Source organism: Coffea eugenioides, chromosome 10 (assembly GCF_003713205.1).
Source record: "Coffea eugenioides isolate CCC68of chromosome 10, Ceug_1.0, whole genome shotgun sequence".
In the NCBI taxonomy this organism is placed as follows: domain Eukaryota; kingdom Viridiplantae; phylum Streptophyta; class Magnoliopsida; order Gentianales; family Rubiaceae; genus Coffea; species Coffea eugenioides.
The window spans coordinates 6,261,325-6,288,595 of NC_040044.1; the positions used below are offsets into that span (position 1 = coordinate 6,261,325).

Consider the following 27,271-nt stretch of genomic DNA (forward strand, 5'->3'; position numbering starts at 1 on the left):
AGCGAAATACGGGATTTATTTTTTCTAAACTGACAATATATCCATTACTGGGTAAGGGTGTTCTTTAGCCTATAATCAATAATTTGAACATAAAAAGTTTAGTTTTTCTCTACAAGACTAACATCCAATCACTATTCAAATTTTTTTATTTGGTAATGTGGATATTAATAATTGAATTTCAGAAGAATAGGTGATATCCAAAATTTTAAAATACAATTTTCTAATAGAGATTAGTTAGAATATTTAATGTGTAATTAGCATTGTAGAAGTTATTAATTACTTAACTAATACACATTTAAGCTTTGTGTAAAAGCACGAAATCTAACTTATAACATTACTCACATATAGATCAATATGTAATATGATATATTGGTAGGTATGCAATATATGAAACATGTGTTTTACTAAAATGTGAAATTCGGTAATTCGGTCGGTAATTGAGAAATTGGAAATTAAAAATTCAATTTTTTGGAAATCTGTTGTACCGATATTCAATCTAAATTGAGTCGGTCGATTATTTAGTTTTTTGTTCTTTTTTCCTGAAGGACGACAATTAATTTCAATCTAAATTTAAAATACTAGTTCTTAAATGCAAAGACATATTTTTTAAAGTTAAATGAGACATCTTCACCTTATTTCTGATGGATTCCAACACATGAACATTAATACCCTAGTTTATTCGATTCATGTCATTAGACTTGCCCCCATCTCTATAAATCATTTAAAAAGCCCCATAGCTTTAAAAGACCATTTGGCGAAGATTTGATATTTGGAGACAGACAGAGCCGATTGCCAACATTCTCCAAATCAAAGTGAAGAAAACCAAGAGAAAGCGTTATCGATGATCAAAAAGTTTAAAAGATGGAATGAAGAGAGAAGGGGATAAAAATAAAATACTAGCGGGGCTGCCACTCTATGGGGAAGAGTTCAGAGATTTATCAGAAAGCATGATACCTTTTTAAGCCTTTTACGTACAACTTTAAGTCCTATCACTGGTCATCTTCATTAATCACATGAGCTCTATCTCCTAAAGCAGGATTGCTTTATTTGGAGTAATATAATATGATACAATGAATGCATGAGTAACTTACTTGGAAGATTTGTGGACTTTACTTCCATACTCTGTTCGCATATGAAGCATTTATACGTGACAAGAACATACGAATAGTTGAAAAGTTGTTTGCTTTTGCCGGAGAAAGACTCACTTGTTGGTAGCATCAAAATGAACTTTTTCTTAAAAGAAATTATTAGCGTTTGATTCTATAAGGTCAATGCAACTACCAAGATGTACGAGAGCATCATCTTATACAACCTTGGATTAATCTTTCCTGCAGCATAATATATGATGCTGCAGGTTTGAATATATGATGCATAATCTTCATCCAAATTTTAAATTATAACTTTTGCACATATTACATGCATCGTGTAAAAAAAATTCTTAGATTGACCGTGCTGTAAAGATTAATCTAATTATATTTATAAATTTAAGATGGGTTTGGTTTTGTTCGAAAAAATTCTTCTACTATATTACTTCTTATTTTTCTTTAAAAAAAAATTGGGAACTATATATAATCGTCTGTTGAGAAATAAAACTGAGCTATGTTTAGGAAGAATGAACTTTCATGGCTGGTGGCCGAGTAGATTCTTGTGATCGATGCCGTGGAGAAGCACGAGAAAGAACTCATGAGACCGGTGATGTTGCTCCTCGTTTGGTTTGACATCAACCTGTTCACAGGGTCAATCCCCTTATGATTGTTTGTGTGGTAAACAAATATGATGATAGTGTTCTCCCGTGTGCGTTCTCTGTTCCCAACATTCATCGCTCCTGAGTTATCATTTGTACCTGATTTTACCTCTGATTCTCTAATGTGGTAAAACAGAAAGAAAAGGAATGAGAGATTGAACCATCAATGTCAACATGTCCCAAAGAATATTTGATTTTGTACCAAAATTTGCTTAGCTATTTGAGAAGAAGGTAAGTATTTTGAAACTTAGGAGCACATCCCATTAAAATTCTAGACTTTCATATTAAAAATTACTATAACAGCGAAATTCAGTCCAGTTGATAAGATGTTTGCCGAGAGGTCATCAAGGAGATAGTAGCTAGGGAGATCACTATTGTTTTTAATTTTTTTTTAAGGAAATAAAAAAGAAAATAGCCATAATATCTTCTGTTTGGATTGAGGTATTTAAGTCTTGATAAATGTACTGATCAAGTACTAGCCGGTCGTCCTAAGATTTGGAGAAATTGACTCAAAACAGATCTAATCTATCATGAGAGTGCTAAATTTGCAACACTTGGGAGTCATTTGAATATGCTTTAAGCAGTGGAGTTTAGATTCTTTATCGCCTTTTCCAGTCTGCCAGAATGAGTGCATCCCTTTACATCTTCAGAAAGAAAAAATGTCAGCAAGAAGAATTCTAATAGCAGTCATCATCCAAATAAAGAAAAACCATGCATCACGGCCAGTCTGAACCCAAATCAAATGCTTTACGTTTCTTTCCCTTTTCAATTTTCCAAAGGAAACTCAAATCATTTGGCCAAAGAGGAAAAAGAATGTAAAACGTCAACATGATATGATGAGCAATAATAATGACAGTTCTAGTCAGTGTTAATTGCTGGGAGCGAGACGGCTGAAGGTAGCTAGAATTTTCCCCACATCTCCTAGCTGCTGATCAGGCCGTCAGCATCTGCATAGCATCATTGTTTATTCTGTGTACAATGTGAACGGATGCACGCTCGTCAACGTGGGGCTTTAACCCATTGCAAAGGAGACAAAGAGATGGCGAATCTAACACCTCATGAATCAAAGACAGAATCATGCCTACGGATACTAACAAAACTTTCTAAAACACCCTTCATAGAGAACTAATTTCATGACAATTATATCTCCAAACTAATGGGTCCTTAGGTAGGTTTTTTTTTTTTTGTTAGGTTTAAACTTTAAAATAGTCACAATATCAGCTTAGAGAATGATCTCGACTAAAAAAAAAATAGAGCACCCAACTTGTCGCTCGATCTCCATTAACCACTTCATAGAATAACAATTTCCAATCGGAGGATATATTATTCAATGAAATACAATTAGGTACGCAGAACATTTGATATCTCAATAAAATGTCATGTTGAGTCTCACAATTATGGTTTTGTTCTCGGTTGTTTAGATTTTATAATATCTAATTATAAAAATTGATTATGGAGAATAATTAGAATCAGCGAAAAACTTTTCTTTCTTTTTGGATGGTTATAGATTTTAGCTTTTTTGACCATTAAAAAAAAATCTATAACTAGAGTATAAAAAGCAATCGAGAACATCACAAAAATTGATTATCTAAAATCAGAATATATAATCAGTTAAGATAATCAACCAAGAATAAGTATTATATCTTTAATTAACTTTATAATAAGATTTCTGCTTTGATCTACCTTGGAATGGTTTCACTTGTTCGACTGAATTTTTCCCTTATATATCTTTGTCTTCTTCTTTCTTCTTTTTTTTTTTTTTAAGGAAAGTACGTAGTACTACTTTAGTTTTACTCTGAAATACGTTCAGTTTCTTAATTCATTAGTTTTTGAATTCGCGATGCTTGTCTTGTTTGATGGGAACAATAGCAGAAAGAGAACTAGTTTGTGGCCCTGAATATTTCTATTAAGCCAATTTCTTTTCAGGGAAGTTGGGAGAGTACTTGTACATTGTCATCTAATAGCCAAACAGATGCGTTCGGCTTCTTTTAATTGCCTCACGGTTCATATACATGTCTCAGCCCATTTATATTGTCTAATAATTTGTTACCAAATAGAAACTGTGTTGCTAATAATGAACCTCAAGAATAGCAAAAGGGAAAAAAATAAACAAAGGGAGACGAGCATTCGGTTTCTACCGTTAATTTTTTTTTTTTCAAAATCAAGAAATGGTTTTTGTGCGTGCCATAGACAAACCGCAGGAGAATTTACTATATTTTATGCTTAATTTTTGTTTCAAAATCAAGAAAGAAAGGAATAAAAAGAGAACATCAACAGTGCATGACATGACATTCATTGTTCACCTATTTGAGAAAGATAATTAAGAACGGTAAAAACTGGAAATTTGTATTTGAAAGAAGTCTTGTGGCTTTACTAGAATTTGGAAGAATTCAGGCGCTTTGTTGCAAGTGATTTTCTTTTTTAAAATTTCAACGACAAGAATTTTGAACTCCTCCAGATTCATGTACGAGAATGTTCAACTTCCACTGTTCCAGTCATGGGACACCATTCTTGCAGGTCAAAAGAAAAAGGAAAAGAAAAGACAAAAAAAAAATTGGGACTTCAATCCACATCTAAAATTTTATTCATTTCAATCTTAAACTACAATTTTTTCTTCCCAGAAAGCCGCATGGAACAGAACAGGCACCACGGGATGAATGATCGGACGCCTGGAGGGCTAACAGAGAGTACTGCATGCACATGACAGAATATTTCGTCCCATTATAACCAACTAGCTAAGAGACACATCAATATTACAAAGACGTCCCCCCACCACCACCACAACCAGGAGAATTAGAAAATTATATATATATATATAGATATAGATATTAAAAAGAGAAGTAAGTGATTAAGGTGGGGGAATGAAGCAAGAAACTAGAGGCCAGAATATCTCTTGGACAAAAATTCAACCCAACACATTAAAAAATTTCAGGGTTTCAGCTTCAAACAGCTCCTTCTTCAATTCTGCCCAGTAAGTGATTCACAGCATCAGCTATTTCATCTATTGTTGTTAGCTGGCACCCTTCCTCAAGCTGTTTATTTCAAGAGATTATAATAATTAGCCACAAATTGATTAGTACATTTTTTCCTCAAAAAAAATGTTTAAATGGAAAGTTATCGTAGATAAGAAGCCAAAAAAAAAAAAATAAAGACGTGAAAATAGCCAGTGGGTTTGAATGTATCTTTGTCAAGTATATATAAATAAATCATGAGTAAGAAAATGAACCAACCTTAACACTGATAGAGTAGAGAACCTTTTGGTCAAGTGTTGTTGTGACATTAAGGTGGAGAATAGTGAGCCAAAGCAACTGAAGCCCAGCGACTAGCTTCAAGAGCTGTCTTGGACGTCTCTTTGAAAGAATCTTGAGGTTGGCATGGCTTTCGGCCATTGTGACCTCGATGTCTGCTAGCGCTGACGGGCTCTGATCAGTTGCTGCCCTACTAGGCTGTGGCTGATGATCACTTGTGGTGGTGGTCACTGGTGAATTGATGGTGTTAGAGTGAAGAGTAGTTGAAGATGACCGCGTTGAATATTGTGGGAAGGTAAAGAAATCAGCAAAAAGTGGTGGTGACATTCCATTTTCTTGTTCTTGTTGGCTATTTCTCCTCCTCTGTGCCTCTAGGGTTTGAAGATGCTGTTCAAGCTCCTTTACGAAATTAATTGCTCCTCCAATTATTGAGGCTTGGTCTCCCTGAAATAGGAATTTAAGAGGAAAAAGAAAAATTAAAGAAAGTTATGCTGCACTACTTACTGTAGTCCACATACTATAGCTTTGTGACTATTGAATCAGCTGTTTTATTTGAAAACAGATTGACAAGCCATATAGCACTAGTTTTTATGCATTCCGAAATGATAAGACAAACTGTTTAATTGCTTTTGATCATGTCTCTTTCATGAAAACGATAATAAACATTGAACATGAAATTTTTTTTTTTTTTTTGGGGTTATGTGACGCTTTTCACGGAAACAAAAAGAGTCCAATTATTTACCTGATGGGCTGCACATGTTTCTTTTAAAGACAATAACAGGGTAAGGAATAGCAACATTCGTCCATAATTTAAGATTCTTCAAAAAGAAATTATTTTAAGTATCATATTATTGTGCTGATTAGATTTTGAAGAATGAATTATTGTTACCCTTTGAACATAGGAAGGTGGCATCATGGATCGAATAACTGCAAGATAATCATTCATTTGTTTCCGTCGATTCCGCTCAACAGCAATGTGTGTCATCCTCTGATTCTCCAATTCTTCTTTGTTCTTGCAAGTTCTAGTGCGCCTTCTTTTTCTCTTGCCTGCAGCCGGGGTAGGTGCAGACTCTGGTGGCTCTTCCATCGTAGGGGAGCCGCCTTCTAAAAGGAGTTGGTCATCTGTGCAAGCCTCCGGTGAGGAATTCGGATCCCATTCCTTCACATTTTGCATCACAACTGATGAAGATGAAGACTCCCAATTCCCGTGTAAATTATGGTCCATGCCACTATCCAACATCTCTACAAAACCCTTTTCTTCTTGCAAGCCAAAGCCATAGCCATAGCCCCATCCACCATTTGCTCCTCCACCTCCTCCTCCTCCTCCCGACGTGTAAAATTCCTTGAAGAAGTAGCCAAATGAATCTTGCATATGAATTGCAGCATCAAGGGCCATTCTCTTTAATTTCCTTGGTTGCTGCTATTTTAGTTCCCTTGTGGCTTTCCTCTCAACTACTCTATTCTTTTCTCTCTCTCTCTTGCCACAAATAGACGAGCATGTTTGTGGAGAGGGTAGGAGTATGAGCATCAAGCAGCAAAAGTAGAATAAAAGGGCCCAAGGAGAAAAATAGGAGGAGAAGAAGATTAAAGCTATAGTAATATGCTTACTAGCTTGACGAAAATTGACATCTTATATAGGAAGGTTCATGCATAAGACCAAGAAGGAGAAAGCCAAAAGACCAAACAAATTAGGCTTTTATTCATTCCCATTCCCTTTGTGAGGAAAATGAATTGCTTTTGCATAAGCTCTTATAGACACAGAGAGAGAGAGAGACACTGACTCACTGAGAGGAGAGAGACCCTTAATCAAACAAGTAAAGTTACAGTGATTTACACGTGACGTCGTAAGTTGGACTAGTCATAACTCATCACTCATCATCAGGATTTTTATTTGTAAAGCCGAATATGGAGAATTCTCTTAGTACTACTATACCACATAGCTTCATACAGTTTCTCCTTTCTCGCCAATGCATAGATAGCACAGTAATAATGCTCATGACCCTTTATAGATTCACAAACAAGGTAAACCAAGCTGTGGGACCTTGTTCAATACGTAACCTTTGAGTAAACAATTGGTGCAAGTCTTTTTTGCATAGTATTCTCTTAATATATACATGAAGCAACTGATTTGGGCACTATACTTTAATTTTCTTTTGAACAGCCCTTACTCATCTGTCCTTATAAGACGGGACCGATTCGAATTCACAATATTCCTTAGTTTAATATGTACAATTCGGACTGATATCGTGTTTTATGCATAGGTATGTAGACATAAAAATGGTAATAATTTTTTTTCCCAAGTTTTTGTTTGTTATCGTTTCTTGTAAATCAAGAATGAATTTCAATAATATGTTAGCATTATGAATTCTTAGCATTATGAATTGACTTATTTGTCTTCTATACAAGTAACAAGATAATAGCATAAATCAGGAAAAGCGTCATGTAATCCATGCATAAACAAGAGTTATTAACCATTCTAATTTGTTTGGGTTAGTCTATGGACACTTACCTTAAGGGCTTTGTCCTCCAACTGATAATCATGCGTCTCGACAGTATTTCTATTCGAAAATAAGTCGATTCCTATTATGAGCAAATTAATCATTGGAATCACCTCTTTGAGATAAACCGAGTACCTTGGCGCTGAACGGCATCCAAAAGCTGGAACCTCCCTTATTAAATACACGACTGTGATTGGATGGAAAATTACTTGAAAATTTTTTTTGGATTAATTACAATTTGCCCCTCTAACTTCAAACTTATAAACTTTGCCCCCTATGTTGACTAGTCAAGCATTAATGATGACCTTTCCATCCAAAATTTTGATGAAATGACTTGAACACTCGTTCAGAATGCCTGTTGCCACACTTTAGATCAAAATATGAAACGCCTTATTGAAAAGAAAAGCACCGAATCACGTGATATAAAAAATTAAAAGAAAATTCCCAAAGCTTCTAACTGGTTTTTTTGTCACTTTTCTTTTTGCTTTAAATTATAAACGAATTAGTTTTAATAATTTTCACTTACCTTGCAGCTCTCACGAGATTCTAATCATGAGTCAATAAGATGCTAATTAGTACTTGTATGACACATTCGTAACTTGCTTTAATATTCTATTTGGAATCTAATTTATTTCGTAAACAAATTGAGATTCTCTAAACACATTTTCTAAAACACTTATAGTTTCTTTATAACCTTTTTATTTCACATAAATCACATTAAAAAAGTGATACAATAAAAAAATTCTTACAAATAATCTTCTCTCCGAATGTACTTACTAATTTTATATAATTTAAAATAAGCACCATTATCGACATTGAGATAAGCACTTCGAGTTGCTTACACATTTTTCTTGTAGAATTTTATTTTTTTTACTACTAAAAGGTCAAGTACATCGTGTAGTTGTGTTGAAAATGATTTAGCAATTGCTGAAAAAATATTCATTTATTAGGTTACAATTGTTCTATAAATGTGTGCGCTCAAAAATTAACCAAGAGTATTTTGGTCTTGCAAAAGGTACCTTTGTCTTAACCCTATTAACTATTAACTGTAAGTGGTAAAGTATATATGTCTATAGTTTTGGAAGACAAAATATAGTTCATCACAACATTTTATAATAATACTATAACACTACTGTTTTGTAATATTATTTATGTGAGATAATATTGTGATTGAGGAAATAAAACGGTAATTGATAAATATGTTTATAATACAAGTGAATTTTTGCGGGGGAAAAAAACTAATAAAGTAAGGGTGATTTAGTCACTTGAGTGGTGGCAGCAAGTAGGTGGTGCATTGCATTATTCGGGGGAGACGGACGTCCCCCGAGGACTGTGAAAAGCCCTAGTTTCATTTGGTAATAATATGGTCGGACACTGGCACGGAAGAAGAGAGACGCTGACGAAAAGTTGACGCTGGCTCAGAGATTCTGTTGCAAGATCTGGAAAAAAGGAGTGTAGGTGTCGAAGTGTGTGTGAGAGAGATGACGGGTGAGGACTAAGGTTTGGACATCTGCTGCCAGAGGAATCCATGTGACCTTACGAACTCTGCCGCCCATTCTGCTATCATCTACGATCAAGACTACTAACTACGGCCCTCTCTTTCTCTCCTCCTCTCTCACGCTTGCCTTCCCAAGACTACTGTCGTGTCGCTCTGCAGTCATTAGCATTAAGTTTAACCAACATTGCCAAAGTTATACTACATCTTCTCAATAGGACATTCTTTCTTGTTTCATTTCTTACCATGCATCTCCATTTTCTAGTTTCAACGAAATGTTGGAATCTTACTTGTTTCAATAATTTTAGTTACGAAGACAAATTCCCACACAGGCAAAGAAAAATTGATGGGATGAGTACGCACGCGTTACTTGAATTTCACAAACTAAGAGGATAGTTTAAGTGGATTTGCATTCCTGCAGCATTTTTACGTATTAACGTACCATTGGATAAGACATTTTGGCAGCATCGTTTTGTGCAGCCTATGTAAGTCTCCGGCGGAATACTTTATAGTTATCATTCATTCTTTACTTGACTTTTTTAACAAGATAAAAAGGAAAATGTTGGAGGAATATTTTTTAGAACTACGGTATTTTGTCCTCTGATTTAATTAATATAGGGGAAAGGGAGCATCCCATCTGGCATTATTTTGTATGTATCAATAACATTCTTGTCTTGTTTAGACACTCGATGTCTGATGAAGTCAATTAGGGAATGCAACTTGACTGGCAGTAATACCAATTTATTAATCAAATCTTGAGATTTTCCAAGGAAAGATACACGTAAACGAGTTCGAGATTATAAAATGTCTGCATTAGCAATAGGAACACTGTTGTAATCAGCACCCTGTAGCACTTTTGATTCCAGTCTACAATGTTTGCCAGGGAAAAAAGGGAAAAAAAAAAAAAAAGCACTCTATTTAGTTGGATTTATTCTCCCTCTCCCGAGTCCTACCCTTTTAGCTGGTTGAAACCATTAACAGAAGGTTAATTGGAGGGCCCTTTTCCTTGAAGAAGATCTTGTATATTTCATCTAATTCAGAGTTTTAGTTCTAATTTGGTCAAAGCAAGTAAAGAAGTGAGTAGATATACAGCAGAAAAGACTGATTTCTTGTCAATGAAGGTGGGATTATTGGTCAAGTCTAAGCCCTCAACTTTAATTGCTGTCTTAGCTAGGCTATGTCATTGTTACAAAGTAACAAAACCTGGTGGCTCCTACCCATGTCCTTATAATTACAACTCATCGTCCTATATAAAACCAAACTTAATCCTGGTTTTAGGTGATTAATCTAATGTTTTTAAATTCTAATGGCATGTGTTCTCAGCGTGAACTGCGGTTAAGTTCCGTACTCTAACCTAGACATGTGGGGAACCTTTCGTTCCATCTTTGTTTTTCTTTTCTTTTTTTTTTTTCTTTTAATTGTTATGTCAGTTTTAGTCTTGTCGGGATGGACACTGATCAATCAGTAGATGTATGATAGTAAAACAAGAGGGCAACGCTTAACAGCAAGACATGATTAATAAAAACTTTTCCTAATCAAGGGGAAAATGGAGACCAGGTATATACTTGAATATTAGCCAAATTGATGAACTTTTTGAAACCAAGTAGAATACTGTGTTGTAGTATTCTTGTAGATTTACCCTGCGCAACATCACAGGTGATGGAACATCTGTGTTATAGTTCTTTTGTCATGAAAAATCATGGTTCATCAGTTCCATGCCACCTGCCCCAACCCCCCCCCCCCCTCCTCCTTCTTTGTCATTTTCTTTCGAGGTCAAGACGAACATGCCCTGTTGAGTTATTTAAGAAACTGCAAAAGTTGGGACCTCAAATTCTGCGAACCTGCTACTGAATTTTTTATGAAAGCATGAAGGCGAAGATTCTCTTATGATTTAGATCCGGCGCCGTTCAAGTACTTTCGCAAGTAGCAAGTAGCGACATTCCGTTTTTTCTTGAATTTTGGCACGTTGAGATTCCAGATTAAATTCTACCCTAAAACAGTTCACAATTTTTCTTCTCATTTTAATATTCATCAATCATTAATCCTTAGTAGTTTCATGGTTTTTTCTGGGGACTTGATTGGTGGTATGGACTAATCAGAAGAGAAATTGATCCTCCTTTAATACTTAAATCAGGATTAATTTGGTGCAAAAAACAAACAATTCCCCACGTATCGAGTCCTAGATTGCCACCCATCCATGTTTATAACATACTTCCATTGAGTTGAACAGGTCATTAATTGATTATTTGGTGTCTGAAACTTTTCTTTAAGAGCTCATTTACAGTGATTTCCCCTAAGATTTGTCGCCAATATATATGTCTTGTGCTGCCAATCCAGTTTGCAAACTACACGATCTTGCTTGATACGGTTGGAGTTACTGTAATATTTTTTGTGATATAATATATGCAACGTGAAACACTAATTGATAAGGAATAAAATAATGAATAAACATATATTCAACCAGAGTTCATAGAGGAGGTAAGTGTGTAATTACAAGATGGAAAAGAGGTTTCTTTTCTTTCAAGTTTAGAAAGCCAGCATAGTTTTAAGTGTCAAAAATGATGCTTGTTTGTGACAAACAGTACCTCTGTCTCGTTGGTAGTTGTTACTCCATTAATAGTTGGTTTTGTACGTTCGTGGTTCTCGACATCATATCTGAACATGTCATGTTCATTATTGCAATCTAGTATATTTCTTGTGTCAAATAATATTGTCCCATTAACTCAATCAATCTCTCATTGGAACTTTTGTTTCAAAATAAGAAATGTACCTTCACATCCATATACAATGGCCTAGCCAGATCCATAAAGTATCCAAAAATAATTACGAAATTTTTATTTCCGGGAGCGAATTGAATACCCAATATTATTGAGATCTTGAGATGTAACAGACACGAATTTGGTTGAAGCACGAAGTTGCAATTGCAGTACTACCATCCGACAAAAATACTAATGGAGATAGACAACGAAAAGAACTGTGTGTCAATTGTCGCAGCATTTTGCTGATGGTATGAAACAGATTAATTTTCGAAACTATGTCAACTCTCGAGTAAAGAACTTAAAGAGTGCTAGCTAGGAATTCTCCATCTGCAGAAGAATATATAGTTTGCAATTGGACTGTCAAGATGACAAAAAAGAAAACAATTACTAATAAGAGGGTAATGTATATTGTATTCTTGGAACCATTCTTTTTCTTTTGAAAATTTGTATCGTGGAAACTTAGTAATCTACTTCTATAGTTAAACCAATACTTCATTAGATGGTAAAGTCTGGGGGTGAGCTTTGAGTGTAATACTAAATCTTTGGTTGAGAAATGTAAGCCAATATGTAAAAGCTTCATAAACCAAGTATTTATGCTCAAAGATCAAATAGTACGCCACACTCAGCCTGTTGCTCCTTTAGATTACGTATTGCAATTGCTATTACAATTCAAAAAAAAAAAAGAAAAAAAGAGATAACTGCTGTTTGTTCTAAACACCAATGACTAAATGAAATGACTAAAATGCACACAGCAAAATGAAAGGTGGGAACAATTTTTTTTTAAGTATAAGTGGGAGGGATCGAATTTATAAATTCTCACTTTATACTCCGTTCTCCAAACCATCCAATCCATTCCTCCCCTGAGGTAGGGACTAAATTAGTTGCAATATACTATTATACAATCCACACAATTTTTAAACTGAAATCCTATAATATGCATACACACACATAAAAAAAAAATATATAGATATATTAAGAATATCAAATAATCTTGACTTGAGGAAAATTTATGCATGACTTTACAATGCACATAGTACACATAGTTTTTTTTTGTTTTCACACACTCTCTCTCTCTCTCAGTGCAAACTTAGAATTTTAAAACAAAAAGAAGAAGAGATGCAAAGAAGAAAAGAAAAATAGAAAAATAATGAGTTTGTTTGGTTGCCAACTACTTTTTTTTTTATTTTTTTTCAATACATTTTTATTTCACGTATATTATTTTATACAAAAATACTACAATATCATTTTAAATATGGTCAGTCTAACGAGCGCTCCATTCATTAAAATGTAATTCTGACGTGAGATTTTAAAAAAAATAAAATTAATTAGAGTGTAAATATAACGAAAGATAATAATTATTAATATGTGTATACACATAATAAAATATATGAAATATAGAAGCGTTAATAGCTATTCATTAGACACTCACTAAAAGAAATCCATCTAGATAAAATATATTTTCAAATAATCTCCAATCAAACCACACCCATACTTGTAATCTTGTGCACATGCAACGTAAATGCACCAAAAACTTCATCACGTCGGCACGGCCGCAGTGACCGCATAAAATGGTGTACGGTAAGCCCATCGTGTGAAAGATGAAGTGACGGGTGGATTCGTCGGGTTCTTTTGGACGAGCATCAACTTGTCTACAACCGGCCGTACACGTGTGTGCAGCCTCTACATCTGGCGGGACCCGCCTTTCTGCCGTCTTCGCGCGGGCAAACCGTCTAAACCGCGGCGCAGGGTACAATACCACTCTGCATATCAGAAGCGCCTGAAAAACCATGGATTCCACGGGCCACGGTAACATGTAGTTTAATTACGTTTTATGCAGACATATAAAAGTTATTTTTTAATTTTTTTTACTTTACATATATTAAATTTTTATAACTTTTTTTTTTTATCAAAATTACAGAAAATATCAATTCAAACGAGAGATTCTTAACAATTATGGAGTTTAGTGTACTAGTCTCTTAAATCGGTCAAGACCTTAGGCCTCGTTTGAACAGTCTTTTTTATCGAAAAATTACGTCGTTTTCTGTAATTACATTCACATACATCAAATCACTACAGTAATTTTTCTATAAAAAATTCAAGAAAATGTAATCCAAACAAAGCTTAGTTTTCATAACTACAATTTTTGTTTACAGTCGAATGTGTTTGGATAGTAGATTATTTAGAATAATTTTTCTAGAAAATAGCTGATGACAACCAGCAGTTAGCCAACGTAGTTTTTTAGGCTCTGCTTTCTTCATTAATTATTTTTTGTTGTCTATACATGAGTCAACCTCCTAAAAAGACGAATTTCCTAGCAACAAATAAGGACACCATATTGGACGCTGGGGCGTGCTCTTTTATGATGATTTATGACAAGAGCTGTTGACAAATTCCTCGGCCAACCAAATTTCCTCTTGTTTTTTTCATTGACTTTCTGAGTTTTTGTTGAAATTTTCTTCTCATAGAAATTGGAACTTTATACAATTCTAAAATCAACCATTCGTATGACTTTAAAATTGCTCCGTTTTTTACATACACTTCACAACTTGCAAAACTTTAAACCCTACTTCACTACAATTCAGTATTTATAAAAGAAGTTACTTAACATATTCTATTTTTCAAACTTTCATTTGATCACGAATTCTTTTCTTCTTTTTTTTTTTGAAAATAATTTGTCAACTTTTGAAATTCGAGAGCTAGTGGAGAGAAAAAAATTAGAAAAATGTATATATATATATATATATATTTATAAAAGAGAGAAAAAGGTACTTAAACCCTTTCATCTTTCTTAATCTGCCATCACAATTGGATCAACTATCTGATCAATTTAGGGGTACATGTAAAATGGCCTTAAACATGGATCCTATCAGCCTAAGCAGGTTGAAGATGGATGACAATGGAAATTGACACCCTGACCCCTGACCAATGACAATGGTGTCCAAGAAATAAATGTGCTCATCCTATTAATCTTGTATACGGGCTTCTAGTTTTCCCACAAGGCCTGTATAAACTCTTGTGGATGGGCCTAACTGACCCAAATACACTCGCATTAGACAAAACATTGAATCAATATGTGTTTTGTTTGAATATTATTTTGGAAAAATGTTTTTATTTGTTAACAATTATTTTGATACGTGAAATATGTGAGATAAAATATGTTTGCAAAATAAAGAGTGTCTTTGGTTCAACTCTCAATTTCTACTTTCGCTCTTGTTTCTTGTAAGGCTTGAAACCTTTTCTTAAATAAAAAATAAATAAATAAAAAAGTGTTGACAAAATAAATATTTCTTTGTCCAAATAGTGCATATTCCAAATACACTAAGTTCTATACACATTTCAAAACAATTAGAAGATTTGAACATGATGTATACAATATCCAAATCAAAGTTCTTGCAACCAACAAACATGAAAATCCTAATGATTACAACTTCAAAAATAATAATAGTGATTTTGATTTGTAATTTAAAAGTGAAAATTCAAATTTTGTACTTATGTCAAATTTTGTAAGTAATGATAAAGTTATAAAATAGAAAATATTTTTGAAGAACAAAATGATCAGAATATTTATGTATCGATAGGATTATGGTCTTTATCTTCGTCTACTCTATACGTATTACAAATAAGGAAATCCCATTAAGAAGTTTATTGGGATTGTAAAACAGACAACTATAACTATGAAATGAATCGTAATAGGGTGTAAATGAACCAAGCCCTTAACTAATAATTTGGATTCAATTCAAGTTCGACTTATTGAGATTTTGACTGAAATTACATATCTATTATTTTATTATATACATTATTGATAAAATTAAAAATTAAATAAAATTTTGAGCTCTTGAATCAAACTCGAACTTATCGAATATTAAATCAAATCAAACTGAAGTTTAAATTTTAAGCTCAAATAAAATCGAGATTAGCTCAAAATTTGAATCAACTTGACGACTCAGAAGTTCAATCCAATTTCATTTGTTTACAACCTTGGATCATGCCAAAATATCAATAACAACAAATATATGAGTTGCAAAATCTTAACAAAATGTAAAAGAAAAAACACATGTCAAATCTATTAAAACTCCTAATCTGATTACATTTGGTTTATATGACAAAATTTTCTCTCTCTCAAAAAAAAAAAAAGACAAAAATTCCTCTTGGTGAGATAAAGTGATAAGCAAACCTTTTTAAGGCGGACGTGCAAGCATTGTTCATGGAGGTAATGAACCATGATTATCCATTGCTTTGCTTGTTGCTTATGATGCAGTAGTCACCCAATCTACATAGCGTACGTGCCAAGAACAGTTGTTGGGAGCTTCTTAGTTTGACTGGCAAGTTACAACAACTACCATTCTATGATGGCCGCTTCCATATTCTCCATCTCCGTTCTGTGGAGGAGTGGACCATTCGATGATCACACACGCAACTACGTTTAAAACTTTTGTTGGACAAAATGGATCGGACCCTTGTTTTTTCTTGACACACTGGAATCGTTCATTAGTTCCGATAAATTTAAAAGTCTTTTTGGATAAAGAATTACATCCAGACAAGACAATGTTGACAACCATCAAGCTTGTAAAAGTAGTTTGGGCGAGGGTTAGATTGCACAGTAAAATGGAAGGTTTGTAAAAAAAAAAAAAGATTTTGAATTTAAATCATTTCGCTTAAAAATAATTCTAACGGTACATATGTAGTTTTTAGTACTGGCACCTTTACACTTGCTACAATTTACCCAACGTGGTTTTTTTTTTGGGGCCTCCTTTTGTTCTGGAATCTTTACTTCTTTAGTTCTTAGTATTAATTAGTAACCAACTCATGATGTCTTAAAGAATGGATTGTTGTCTAAACTAGAAGAGTTAGGAAAAGGTTTAAGTATAGCAGGTGCACTCGATTCTTGTAGTAGATGACTCCAACCTTTCTGTTACTCAGTACTGCACTATAATGTAATCAGACGTGAAATTATAGTGTGGTTTTAATGTTACAAAGTGTACTTCATTAAAAAATAAAGACACGTGAAAAACTATAGTGTGGTTTTACATCTTACATAATCATATTCTCAATATAGATATTCATTAACCCCTCAAAAACCAGCCATTTAATTTTGAGCAAATGACTTTCTCTTGAGAGTAAAAGCAAGCAGGTCTCGCCCTATAAGCACCCTTGCAGTTCCCCGGACGGGTCCCCTAGTCTTAGTTACTGAAAGGAAAGGCACAAGAAACAATTCTATTGAGACAGTACGAGTTTGGACTAATTCCATCCAAAATTGAAGTATTGAACAGATGGATAAATATTTTCCTCAATTCAAATGCACATTTTCTAAGAAAAACCAGTAACTTATCGATGATGGACTCTAATCCTCATTGTATTTCACTTGGCATCCCTTGCTATATATCTTGTCCTAGTTGGTATATTGTCGATATGCCAATTGCCAATTCAAGTCCCACACTTCACTCTCCACCCACCTTTTTTTTTTTAAATTGTTTTTGTCCCTATGAACTGCCGGGTCAAATCACCCAAAACAGGAGAAATGATACTATCTCATTTTATCTTAAAGCTCAAGGCACTTCGCCGGACCCCTCCACCAAATTCCCCTCCTTATTTAACGCTTTTTTTCTGCCCCCTCTTCGGCTCAAACATTCCCACAAAATTTTCATCTCAGCGCACAAAAAATGTACTGCATAGATGTGTGAAACTAGAGCCTCCAACTGATTCGCCGAGGAAATGAAAACGCACCCAAAACATAGGATTTCTTTCCTATGTTTTCTTTGCCAACTCAGCCATGCAGTAATCAAACTCAAATTGGTTCTCATGGTTCTCGCTCTCCCACTTCTCTTACAAAATGCAGCCGCCCAAAACGAAACTCTACCATCATCATCTTTTCCTCTGCCGCTGCCGCCGCCACCGCCGTCAAAGTCAGAAAGCTTTTCATTTGACACAAAACTTAGAGTAAACCCCTCGATGGCAATCATTTTTGTCTGCCTTATAAGTGCTTTCTTCATAATGGGGTGCGTCTCCGTGTCCATCCGCCATTGTTCCGAGCATAGCCTCGACGCCATAACCGAAGATTACAACCTTGGCTCACGCCGTCGCTTACGTCGGGCAGCGGCTCGTGGGCTCGACTCTTCAGTTATAGACACCTTCCCCATGTTCTTATATTCCGATGTTAAAGGGCTCAAGCTGGGCAACGGTGCGCTAGAATGCGCTGTTTGTTTAAACGAGTTTGAGGACGATGAAACGCTCCGTTTGCTTCCCAAATGCTCTCACGTCTTCCATCCAGACTGTATCGGAGCTTGGCTGGCATCCCACTTCACCTGCCCCGTTTGCCGGGCCAACCTTGTTGTGGATCCGGTCGAACTGGATGATGATGACCGTGGTTCAGACACTCATGAACCGGTCAATCTGTCATCCAACTCCATATCGACCCAAGGTTTCAATAACTTGACTTCTCAAACCGGTAATGTGGCTATTGATATCCATATTGGTTCACCCGAGGTGATAAACTTGTCTGAACCAACCATTTATACTCACACGAAAAAATTGCGAGTTAACGAAAAATTTCCTCGATCACACTCAACTGGTCACTCAGTGATTCAACCAGGTGAAGATTGTGAGAGATTTACACTAAGATTACCGGAGGACATAAAAAACCGTTTAATTAACTCAGAGTTAAGCAGGGCGAAGAGTTGTGTGGCTTTTACTCGAATTAGAAGCTCGACAAAGGGGTATAGAAGGAGTGAAAGTGGTGGTGGTGGTGGAACACGGAATAATTCAATAGATTATGAACGGTTGGATCAAGTTGGCCGATTTGATAGGTGGGGTTTTACAATTAACCCGCCTTTCTTCTCTCGTACTGGTTCGACCAACGATGTAGTTAACCATAGTGGGGAAGAGTCAGCAGGAAACCCCAAGAGCTTGTTTAGGTCCGGTAAGAATTTTAAAACATCATTTGAACGTTTGTTTAGCAGTGCTCAGAAAGAGGTTGATGGGGAAAGATCGTTCAATAGGTTAAGACCAGATAATAGTCCGGTTTAAAGTTGTGAACTAATCAAATTTCTGTACTATAGATTAAGTATTGGACTCAATTTATCTTCTTTTTTACAACCAATTTTGTTTTTAATTACTTGTAAATAGTCATCCTTAAATATTTTTTTTTGGGTTGGTATCATCCTTAAATAGTTACCTTCAAAAAGTTAATATAGCAGTTCAGCAACAATCATGTTTGTCAAAACCCATATTGGATGAAATGGAAAATTTGTGCGACCGTCCACCTCTTCTTGGTTGGGTCGTGAGTAATGAGAAGCCTTGTATGTTCTGTAACTAAATGATGATGTTAGACAAGACTAAAATTCGAAGGAAAGCGAAATTAAAGCATTTCTTCCCTTGTTTTGTTTGCTTCAATTTGAAGTCAATCTCAAGGATATTTAACCGTGTGCTCCAATAAACTGCATTAGTGGAGTCTCCTTTAATACACTTTTTGTTCATAGTAGGGGACTATATATAGTACCTTTTCAATTACAGTTTTCAAAATAAAAATTTCGAATGAAGCATTTATGTCGTTATGAATATCCATAACTGCCTATAAACCTTCTCAAAAGATCTGCCTTGAACAAAGTTATAACGAACAACATATGAATCTTCAAGTATAACTTCATTGCTCCTTGTTATGTCAACAAATGAGTAATTGAGACCCAATTGACGGCTATTATTTATTTAGTTAATTTCATATGGTTTGTACTGAGTAGTACCACCACCACAGCACAAGGATCACAAATAGGATTCAAAGGTTCTATTTCATCTCCTGTAATCTTTTGTCTAGTTTTATTCAAGCAAATATCTTAAAAGCAGAATTTGGAAAATCTAAGAACAAAGGCTGGATTTCCGACAACGCATGCGGGATATTTCTTTTCATCACCACAACGACAAGTTCACTGTCGGTCTTTGTAGCTGTGTGCATTAATTTGTATATCCTAATTCACGAATGATATTGACATTTTTCTTTTGATTTAGGAGATGTTAGAAAAGACTTTTGTCCAAATAACCACATTTGGTTGTTGAAGGTTGCATGTCAATTTTTTTTGTCAAAACGATTACATTATATATATGTGTGTGTATACACACACACTATTACAAGTATTAGTTACAAAAGAGGCCACTATCCTCATATCATTCTGGTCTTTGTTTTTTTGGATAAATAATAGGATTCGAACATAGATCTGTTATTTATGATCCCTTCCATCTTACCATCTAATCTAATCCTCGCTCCATAAATCTAACAGCGACATTGGGAAATTAGAGTTCCATCTAATTTCATTAACTAGCTCCATAGCAAAATTTGCTAATTTTGCTAGCCTCTGCCAAGCCATACTCCCTTCCCAATGGAAACAACAAATAAATCTTGGTTAGTGCTATCGGAATCAACAAATCCAGCCGAGCTTGCTATCATATGAAGACGAATTAATGTTGGGCTTCTTGTATTGGTAAAGCCTAGTTCCAAATGTTACCCTAATCTTTCAACATTAGCCCAATTTAGTTGTCCAACCCAACAATATTAGTTAATCTAATTTAATTAATGTTAGTTAGGACCCTTTTTAAAAAAAAAAAATAAAATTACAAAGAATCCATAAATGACGAGAGTAATATAATCAACAATATAACCCACAAATAATGAAAATTGCAACTCAATATTCAATAAATGAAGTACCAAATAGTGGATACAAAAACTTGTATATGGTGACATCTCAACCTTAAAATTTCTCTCAACCTTAAAATTTCTAACTCCTAGGACTTCAACCTAAATAATACATTCAAGTCCAAAACCACGAGATGCAACGCAATAACAAAACCAAAGTTACTGTTAAGGATACGAGCAAGATAACCATAGTATCTCCATTTGAAGTCTAAATATATCTCCTTCGTTCTTTTCTCATATAAAGCTTGCCATCTCCCCTGAATTTGAAAAAAAAAAAAAAAGGTAAAAGACAATAATAAGCCTTAATTAGAGGACATAGATTGAATATACGTTTTCTTATTGCGACAGAACTGAAGGAGAATGTAGAAGAAACGCTTAGCACAGATTTCTTCAGAAATATCAGAAGGCCCCATCAGAGTTTCCAATTTTTAGTGTTGATTTGATATCGTACGTACGTAAGAATTGTTCGAAGAGCCTGGGTTTAAGCCCTATTACAAATTAAAGGTATACCAGATAATGCTAATAATGGGGTGATGATGAACACGACGACTGATCCAATCAGAATTTGCACATCAGAGCTTAACCATCGCTTTGCTTTCGATATGGGATACTTCTCAAAGAAACAAAACTTTTAGTGTTTTACGCGGTTTGCATGAACAAGTGTCCATGATTTGAAAGCTTGACCTAATTTGCCGTCCAACAAGTGTTGAGGGAAGAAGCAGTGTTTATCATAAACAGACTACTTAGCCAAGTCAAAATATGTTACGCCATTAATTTTTTGTGAATGAAACGGCGTCGGTAGCATTTGGACAGGGAACTTTGGATAGACGTTTTAGACACAGGATCTCAAGCCTGTTTTCTGTCCGCTTAAGGTTTCACCAATAATTATGTCGTGACAGTGACAGAAAATTTTAAATGATGACCTGACCTAGTATATATCTAGTAATTCCTTAAGGATGCTTCTTCCCAATAGTTTCTTTTCCGCGGAGTATACATACAAGTCTTTGCATTATTCACCAATATAAAATTTTTATTATCAACTTGTGGGGTTTTTCCAGGAAATTAAGAGACTACGACTTTGCTTTTTGATAAGCTAAAATTGTTATTTCGTTGTATCTGTTGGCTAAAAATTTTTCCCTATATTTAAATTTACGGAAAATTTCACAAACCCCCCAGAGATTTTTAACAATTACAGAGAGCTCCCTTCAAATTTTAAAAATTACATATATCTCCTCTACTTTTACTGTTTAGCAACAACATAGGTCCAATGAAATAGATTTTTTTTTTAACAAAAAAATCCTAAATTACCTTTTTATACAAAACTAAGAAAGAAAAATATTGTATACTCAATAATTTTCTTCCGCACTTTGTATAAATCAACAAATCTAATCCTTATAAACCATTCAAGCATAAGTTCTAAAATCAAATAGCCATCCAAAAAATTTCAAATTGTATATATAGTATCAATACTCTCCAAGCAAAAAACAAAAAAATAAAAGACACACACACACACAAACCTTATTGACAACCAATTGTACCCCAAAATTAAATATCAATGCTAAAATACCTTTTCAATACAAACTAATTTGATCTAGAACCGCCATTATAACCCTTCTACAACCTTAAAAATATTGATATCTCAAAAATAGAGAATAAATTTTACCTCCATAATAAAATCATAATAAAAAATTCTAATCCAATAAAAGAAACCCTTATGTAATTATTGACATTTTTAAAAAATTTTCTTGCAACAAAAAAAAAAAGACAAATTCCACACCTTTAGTTCTTCTTTTTATTTCAATTATCAATTTCATTATTTATTTCTCTATCACTGTGAGTCTCTTTATTTCCTTCTAATTTAAGATATAATCTACTCTCTCTATTGATTTTATAATTTCAATTTGCTAATATCCACAAAAATTGGAGATAATAAAAGAGATTATATTAATTAGAAAAGAGAGCAAAAATAGACAAGAGATAGAAAATAGATTTTTTATGGGTTTTGTAAATTTATTGCCTTAAATTTAAAATTGTTTGCCAAGTGGAGGGCATTATAGATATTTTAATATGTCAAGGGAGGTAAGTGTAATTTTTTAAATTTGAGGGGAGCCGAGTGAAATTGTTAGAAATCTCAAGGGAGGTTTGTGTAATTATCCCTTAAATTTATGGTACAAATAATGCTTGACCAAGTTATTGATTAGAAAGGAAATAGTCGAATACTCGAATATATATATATATATATATATATATATATATATATTTTCTATTCTTTTGTTTTAGTCACTGCCCATCAGGAAACATCGTGGAAATGCAACCGAAGGAAATAGGAATCTCGAGCCATTCCCCCATATAAATTTAAGACAAGTTGAAAAAAATGAAATCCATCTTATCATTCTTTGTAAGCAGAAAAGTTCCATACAGAGACTTCATCAAAGGTCACTCGCTAAAATTATTAGCAAATCTCTGTCCCTCTCGCCAAAAATGGCTCGGCCAAGAAAGCTGCGAGAATTCATAGGCCGCCTCAAAGACAACGCTTCACTAATCAAAGCAAACTTAACCACAAAACGCACCGTTTCTTCGATAAAAATCGCCATCCTCCGCGCCACCAGCCACAGCTCCACCGCCGCCCCACCGGAGCACCAACTAGACGCCATCCTCAGCCTCGGCCACGATGTTAATCTTCCCCTTGCATGCGCATGCGTTGAAGCTGTCCTAGACCGTCTTCACAACACTCGGAGCCCTTACGTGGCACTGAAATCCCTCTTCATCCTGCACAACATCATTACCCACGGTTCCTTCATCCTCAAGGAACAGCTCTCTCTCTACCCTTTGACCGGCGGTCAAAATTCTCTCAAGCTTACGAGGTTTAGTAACAAAAGCAACCTTGAAAATTGGGAATTGTCCCAATGGGTCCGGTGGTACGCTAGTGTTTTGGAACGTAACTTGATCACTGCCAGGATTTTAGGTTGCTACCTCTGTTGCACCTCCTCATCTTCAAAGTTTCAAGAAAATGGAAATAACAAGATTGCTATTCGACCACCAGACTGCGATTTACTGAAAGAAATTGATTCTCTTGTGTGCATGGTTGAAGGGATTTGTGCTGCACCTGAGTCGTTACATTACCAAAGATTGGATTTGGTGCACGAATTCATGTTATTGGTGAGCGAGGACTATCGTTTTACTCAGCATCAAATTATGACGAGACTCAATGAGTTAGGTGACCGGACGGCGAGGATGAGCTACGATGACTCGGCCGAGTTGATATGCTGTTTGAAGAGGCTGGAGGACTGCAGGATGAGGTTAGTGGAAATGTTTGCAAACAGGAAAAGAAACGATGAATTTTGGGATTTGGTCAGACAAACCAGAGTGGGACTGGAGGAGCTGAATGAGAAGCGAGATAGAGGAAGAATGGTGGTGTGGAAGGGATGGAAAGATGAAACAACTGAGCTAACTCGGTTTGTTGATCAGCGAGTTATGGGAACGAGTGAGGTAATCAAGCTCTCGCCCTGTAGAAGTCAATGGTTAACTGTTTCGGCCGCCGTAGCGTGAACGAATATAATAAGTAATAACGGGGCAACAATTCTTGAAGTTGATTGGCTTGGGCTTTTAATTTTATTGTGGCTGCGGAAGATTTTACGTAATCGTATGAGAACTTTCATAAGTTCTTGCATCTGCCATTTGTCTGAATTTTCGCCTTAATGCAATCCATAAACCTATCACGTAGATGAATTGGTTTGTTTTATGGCCATTTTGCAAACTCTTTGCCACAAGTCATTTTTCGTCTACACTAAATCACTAAATTTCCAATACTTTGGAAACAATTTTCCAGGGGAATTCAATTTTTTTTTTAATTTTTAGTTGTGGATTTTAAAAACTCCAACTAGTAAATTATGAGCTTTAATTGAAATGTACCAGAAGATTTCAATTCAATTAAACAGGTAGGTGATTCCAAAACATGGACCGGTATTGCTAAATTTAGTTCCGATTCCTTTAGATCGGAGGGCATTGCAAACTTGAAAGTCATGAGAAGTATTTATGATGACGGTCAAGAAATACCACCAGTTTAATCATTTCGTTTTAATAGAAACGAGAGGAAAAAATGATTAAAAAAAAGAAAAAGGAAAAAAAAAAGTCAACTGTTTAACCATTCATTGTTTAGTCCCGGCGAAATTTACAAGTCATTTTATAGTACTACTAAAATCTAAAATGGCAGCCTGCAGAATTTTACGAAAAGTTAGAGACAGCAGACACTTCATTCCTTGTTATTGTTTTTGAGGCAGCAGCCAAGTGGAGAAAAGATGCACTGCGTGTTTCTTTGAATTAGTCTGTTGGACTTCCTTGTATTGTCCCAATTGGTACCTAATCCATTACCGACTTATCGTTTTCCTCAGAAGTCTTCTTGAAATCACATGGCATTTTTGGATGCTTGTTGGGGGTGTTACAAGACTGGATTGGAGCTACTGCTTGGCTCATCTACAATTATAAAAGACCCCAAGTGGTGCAAATGCTTCATATTGTGAAAGACCTCAATTATTGTTAAGTTAATGAGGTGCTTTAGTCCCTAACGTATGAGAGCGCCTTAGTCTCTGAAATCTGTCAAAAAAAATTATTTTAATCCTCATTGTAGTCTCTAAAGTATAAAATTTAATTATCCTATATAAGTATAAAATCTGTCTTACTTCTGTCAATGATTTACTTAAGTGAGACATATTTTATGTTTTAGGAATTTAAGTGTCTCATTTAAAATTTTTGAAACCAAAGTGAAAATTTATGTACAGTTGAAAGGTGCAAAGTAGAATTAATCCGTATTTATTTAACAATCACTAGTGTTAAAAGTTAACGTCTGTTTCAATATATTTGTATGCAATACTGGCTGTATGAAATTGTTTTCTTTCTTCTTAAGAGAGACTCTAAATTAAAAAGAAAAAGAGAAACAGAGAGTTTGAAAGTCGAACTGGAGATATCGTGGTTACTTGACATATAAGCAAATATTTACCATTTAATCAAGTATAAAGGCCATTATTTGGGAGGGAAAGTTGGATTGGGTGATAAGATGGGGTGGATTGTAAATAGGAGATTCTGAATTCATAATCTCCCACTTATCAAAAAAAAAAAGAAAAGGAAAGAAAAGCAAAAAAAGCCATTATTTGCTTTTCTCAACTGTCAGAAAAAATATCATTTTCCTAACACAAGAAGTTCTAATTATTTGCTTTTAACCAAAAAATAAACGATAAAATATTCACTTATCACTTAATGCAAAATATGCTCAAAAGTAAGATTTCAATACTAAACAATTTAGTAATCTAACATATTCAAATTTTAGAATTGAAATTTCATATTTCAATTTTATCAAATACACCTTTAGTGTTTTAGCCCTAGCCCATGTCCTGTTTAAACCCGAATGAGTCTCGATATACATGAATAAAAGCTACTTTGCAGTATCCTTAATTTTCTTGGTCTTTATATGCCATGCAATAACTAAGAAAAAGGAAATGCAACGCAATTCCTTTTGACTTACGTCAGGCCTTAACATCATGGTCGAACTGAAAACTAGGGAATAGGGATATCAAGGTTGCCTAATTAACATCTCTGTAGGCTTCTGTTAGAGTAAAAACCTTGATTTCCTTCAACCAAAAAAAAAAAAAACCTAGATTTGTTTTATGCATTAAAAGCCAACTCTTCTGCTGAAGTGCTGATTGCAAAGTATACGAATAACATAGTCAGAGAAAGTCAACATGTATACATACCTGAACACCCATCCAAAAACCTAGCCCAAGGGAACACTAAGGGGAAGCCCAACAAGATAGCAGCAGCACAGATTAATGTATGCAACACTTGTTTGCCATCCGGATCCAACAACTACCCCTGTAGATGTATTAACACTCAATTAGCGAACTTACTGTCCACTAAAACTTTAATTTACCTTAGTTTTGAAAAAAAAAAAGGAGAACAAAATTGAGCGAGTCAATTTAATTACATGCATGTCACTTCTAGACAAAAAAGATTTAGGCCTTGTTCCTGATTGCTTTAGACTTTATAAAATCTAATTATATAAACTGATTATAGAGAATAATTAAAATCAGCGAAAACTACAGTTTGGGTGATTATAGATTATCGATTTTTTTGTCATTCAAAAAAAATCAAATATAAAAGCAACCAAGAACATTACCAAAATTGATTATCCAAAATTAGAATCTATAATTAGATAAAATAATTAACTGAAAACAAGCCTTTAATAATCTTATTACCAAGCTTGTGTTGAATTTCTTGAGTTATTAATGTTCAAATAAGTCAATATGTATATTTATTCTTCTCACAATCTATTTAATTCTCTAAATTAAACCACAGCTAAGAAATCAAATACAAGCCCCAAGAATGAGAGATCCTTTGTTCAAGAATTGGCCCTAGGCTTTCAATTGGTGTCTACTTAACTTTTTAAACGGTCTGTTTAACGGTGACTATTAAAATGTATTTCAAGTGTTAGATTTTTAGAAATATAAGATTAATTAGGGAAAACATATAAATGCAAAGAGATTAATCAAAAAAAGTGTATAAATGCAAGAGAAAGTAGTATTTATTAGTGTGTGTATATATATATGGTAGGTTGGGGTGAAATGTAAGTGTATCAACAAATAACCATAGGGCACCAGTTAAAAAAACCCTTTCTTAAATTGTTTTTGAGATATTATCCATCGTTAAATCTGTCCCAGCTATCAAATAATCTTGGGATAATTTCATAAACCTCCCCCGAGGTATCTGACAATTTCACTAAGATCCCTTGACCTTTTAAAAATTACACTTCTCTCCCATGATTTGACTCTTTTTGTAACCAAACTTTGGACTTAGT

At 34.5% G+C, this 27,271-nt stretch overlaps 3 protein-coding genes across 3 annotated transcripts; 2 read left to right on the forward strand and 1 right to left on the reverse strand.

Moving 5' to 3' along the window:
* Positions 1–4,636: 4,636 nt before the first annotated feature.
* On the reverse strand, positions 4,637–6,388 carry LOC113750216 (transcription factor bHLH94-like). The gene is made up of 3 exons (XM_027294194.1): positions 5,882–6,388; positions 4,975–5,436; positions 4,637–4,776 (listed from the first exon to the last, which is right to left on the reverse strand). Exons 1-3 carry the CDS (start codon positions 6,386–6,388, stop codon positions 4,687–4,689), a joined length of 1,059 nt encoding a protein of 352 aa, XP_027149995.1. The 3' UTR covers positions 4,637–4,686.
* A 10,995-nt stretch (positions 6,389–17,383) lies between these two features.
* On the forward strand, positions 17,384–19,082 carry LOC113749749 (E3 ubiquitin-protein ligase ATL15-like). The gene has a single exon (XM_027293580.1). It carries the CDS (start codon positions 17,457–17,459, stop codon positions 18,765–18,767), a length of 1,311 nt encoding a protein of 436 aa, XP_027149381.1. The 5' UTR covers positions 17,384–17,456; the 3' UTR covers positions 18,768–19,082.
* Positions 19,083–22,905: 3,823 nt separating this feature from the next.
* On the forward strand, positions 22,906–23,973 carry LOC113750287 (putative clathrin assembly protein At4g40080). Its single transcript, XM_027294284.1, has one exon. It carries the CDS (start codon positions 22,906–22,908, stop codon positions 23,971–23,973), a length of 1,068 nt encoding a protein of 355 aa, XP_027150085.1.
* The last annotated feature ends 3,298 nt before the right edge of the window (positions 23,974–27,271 follow it).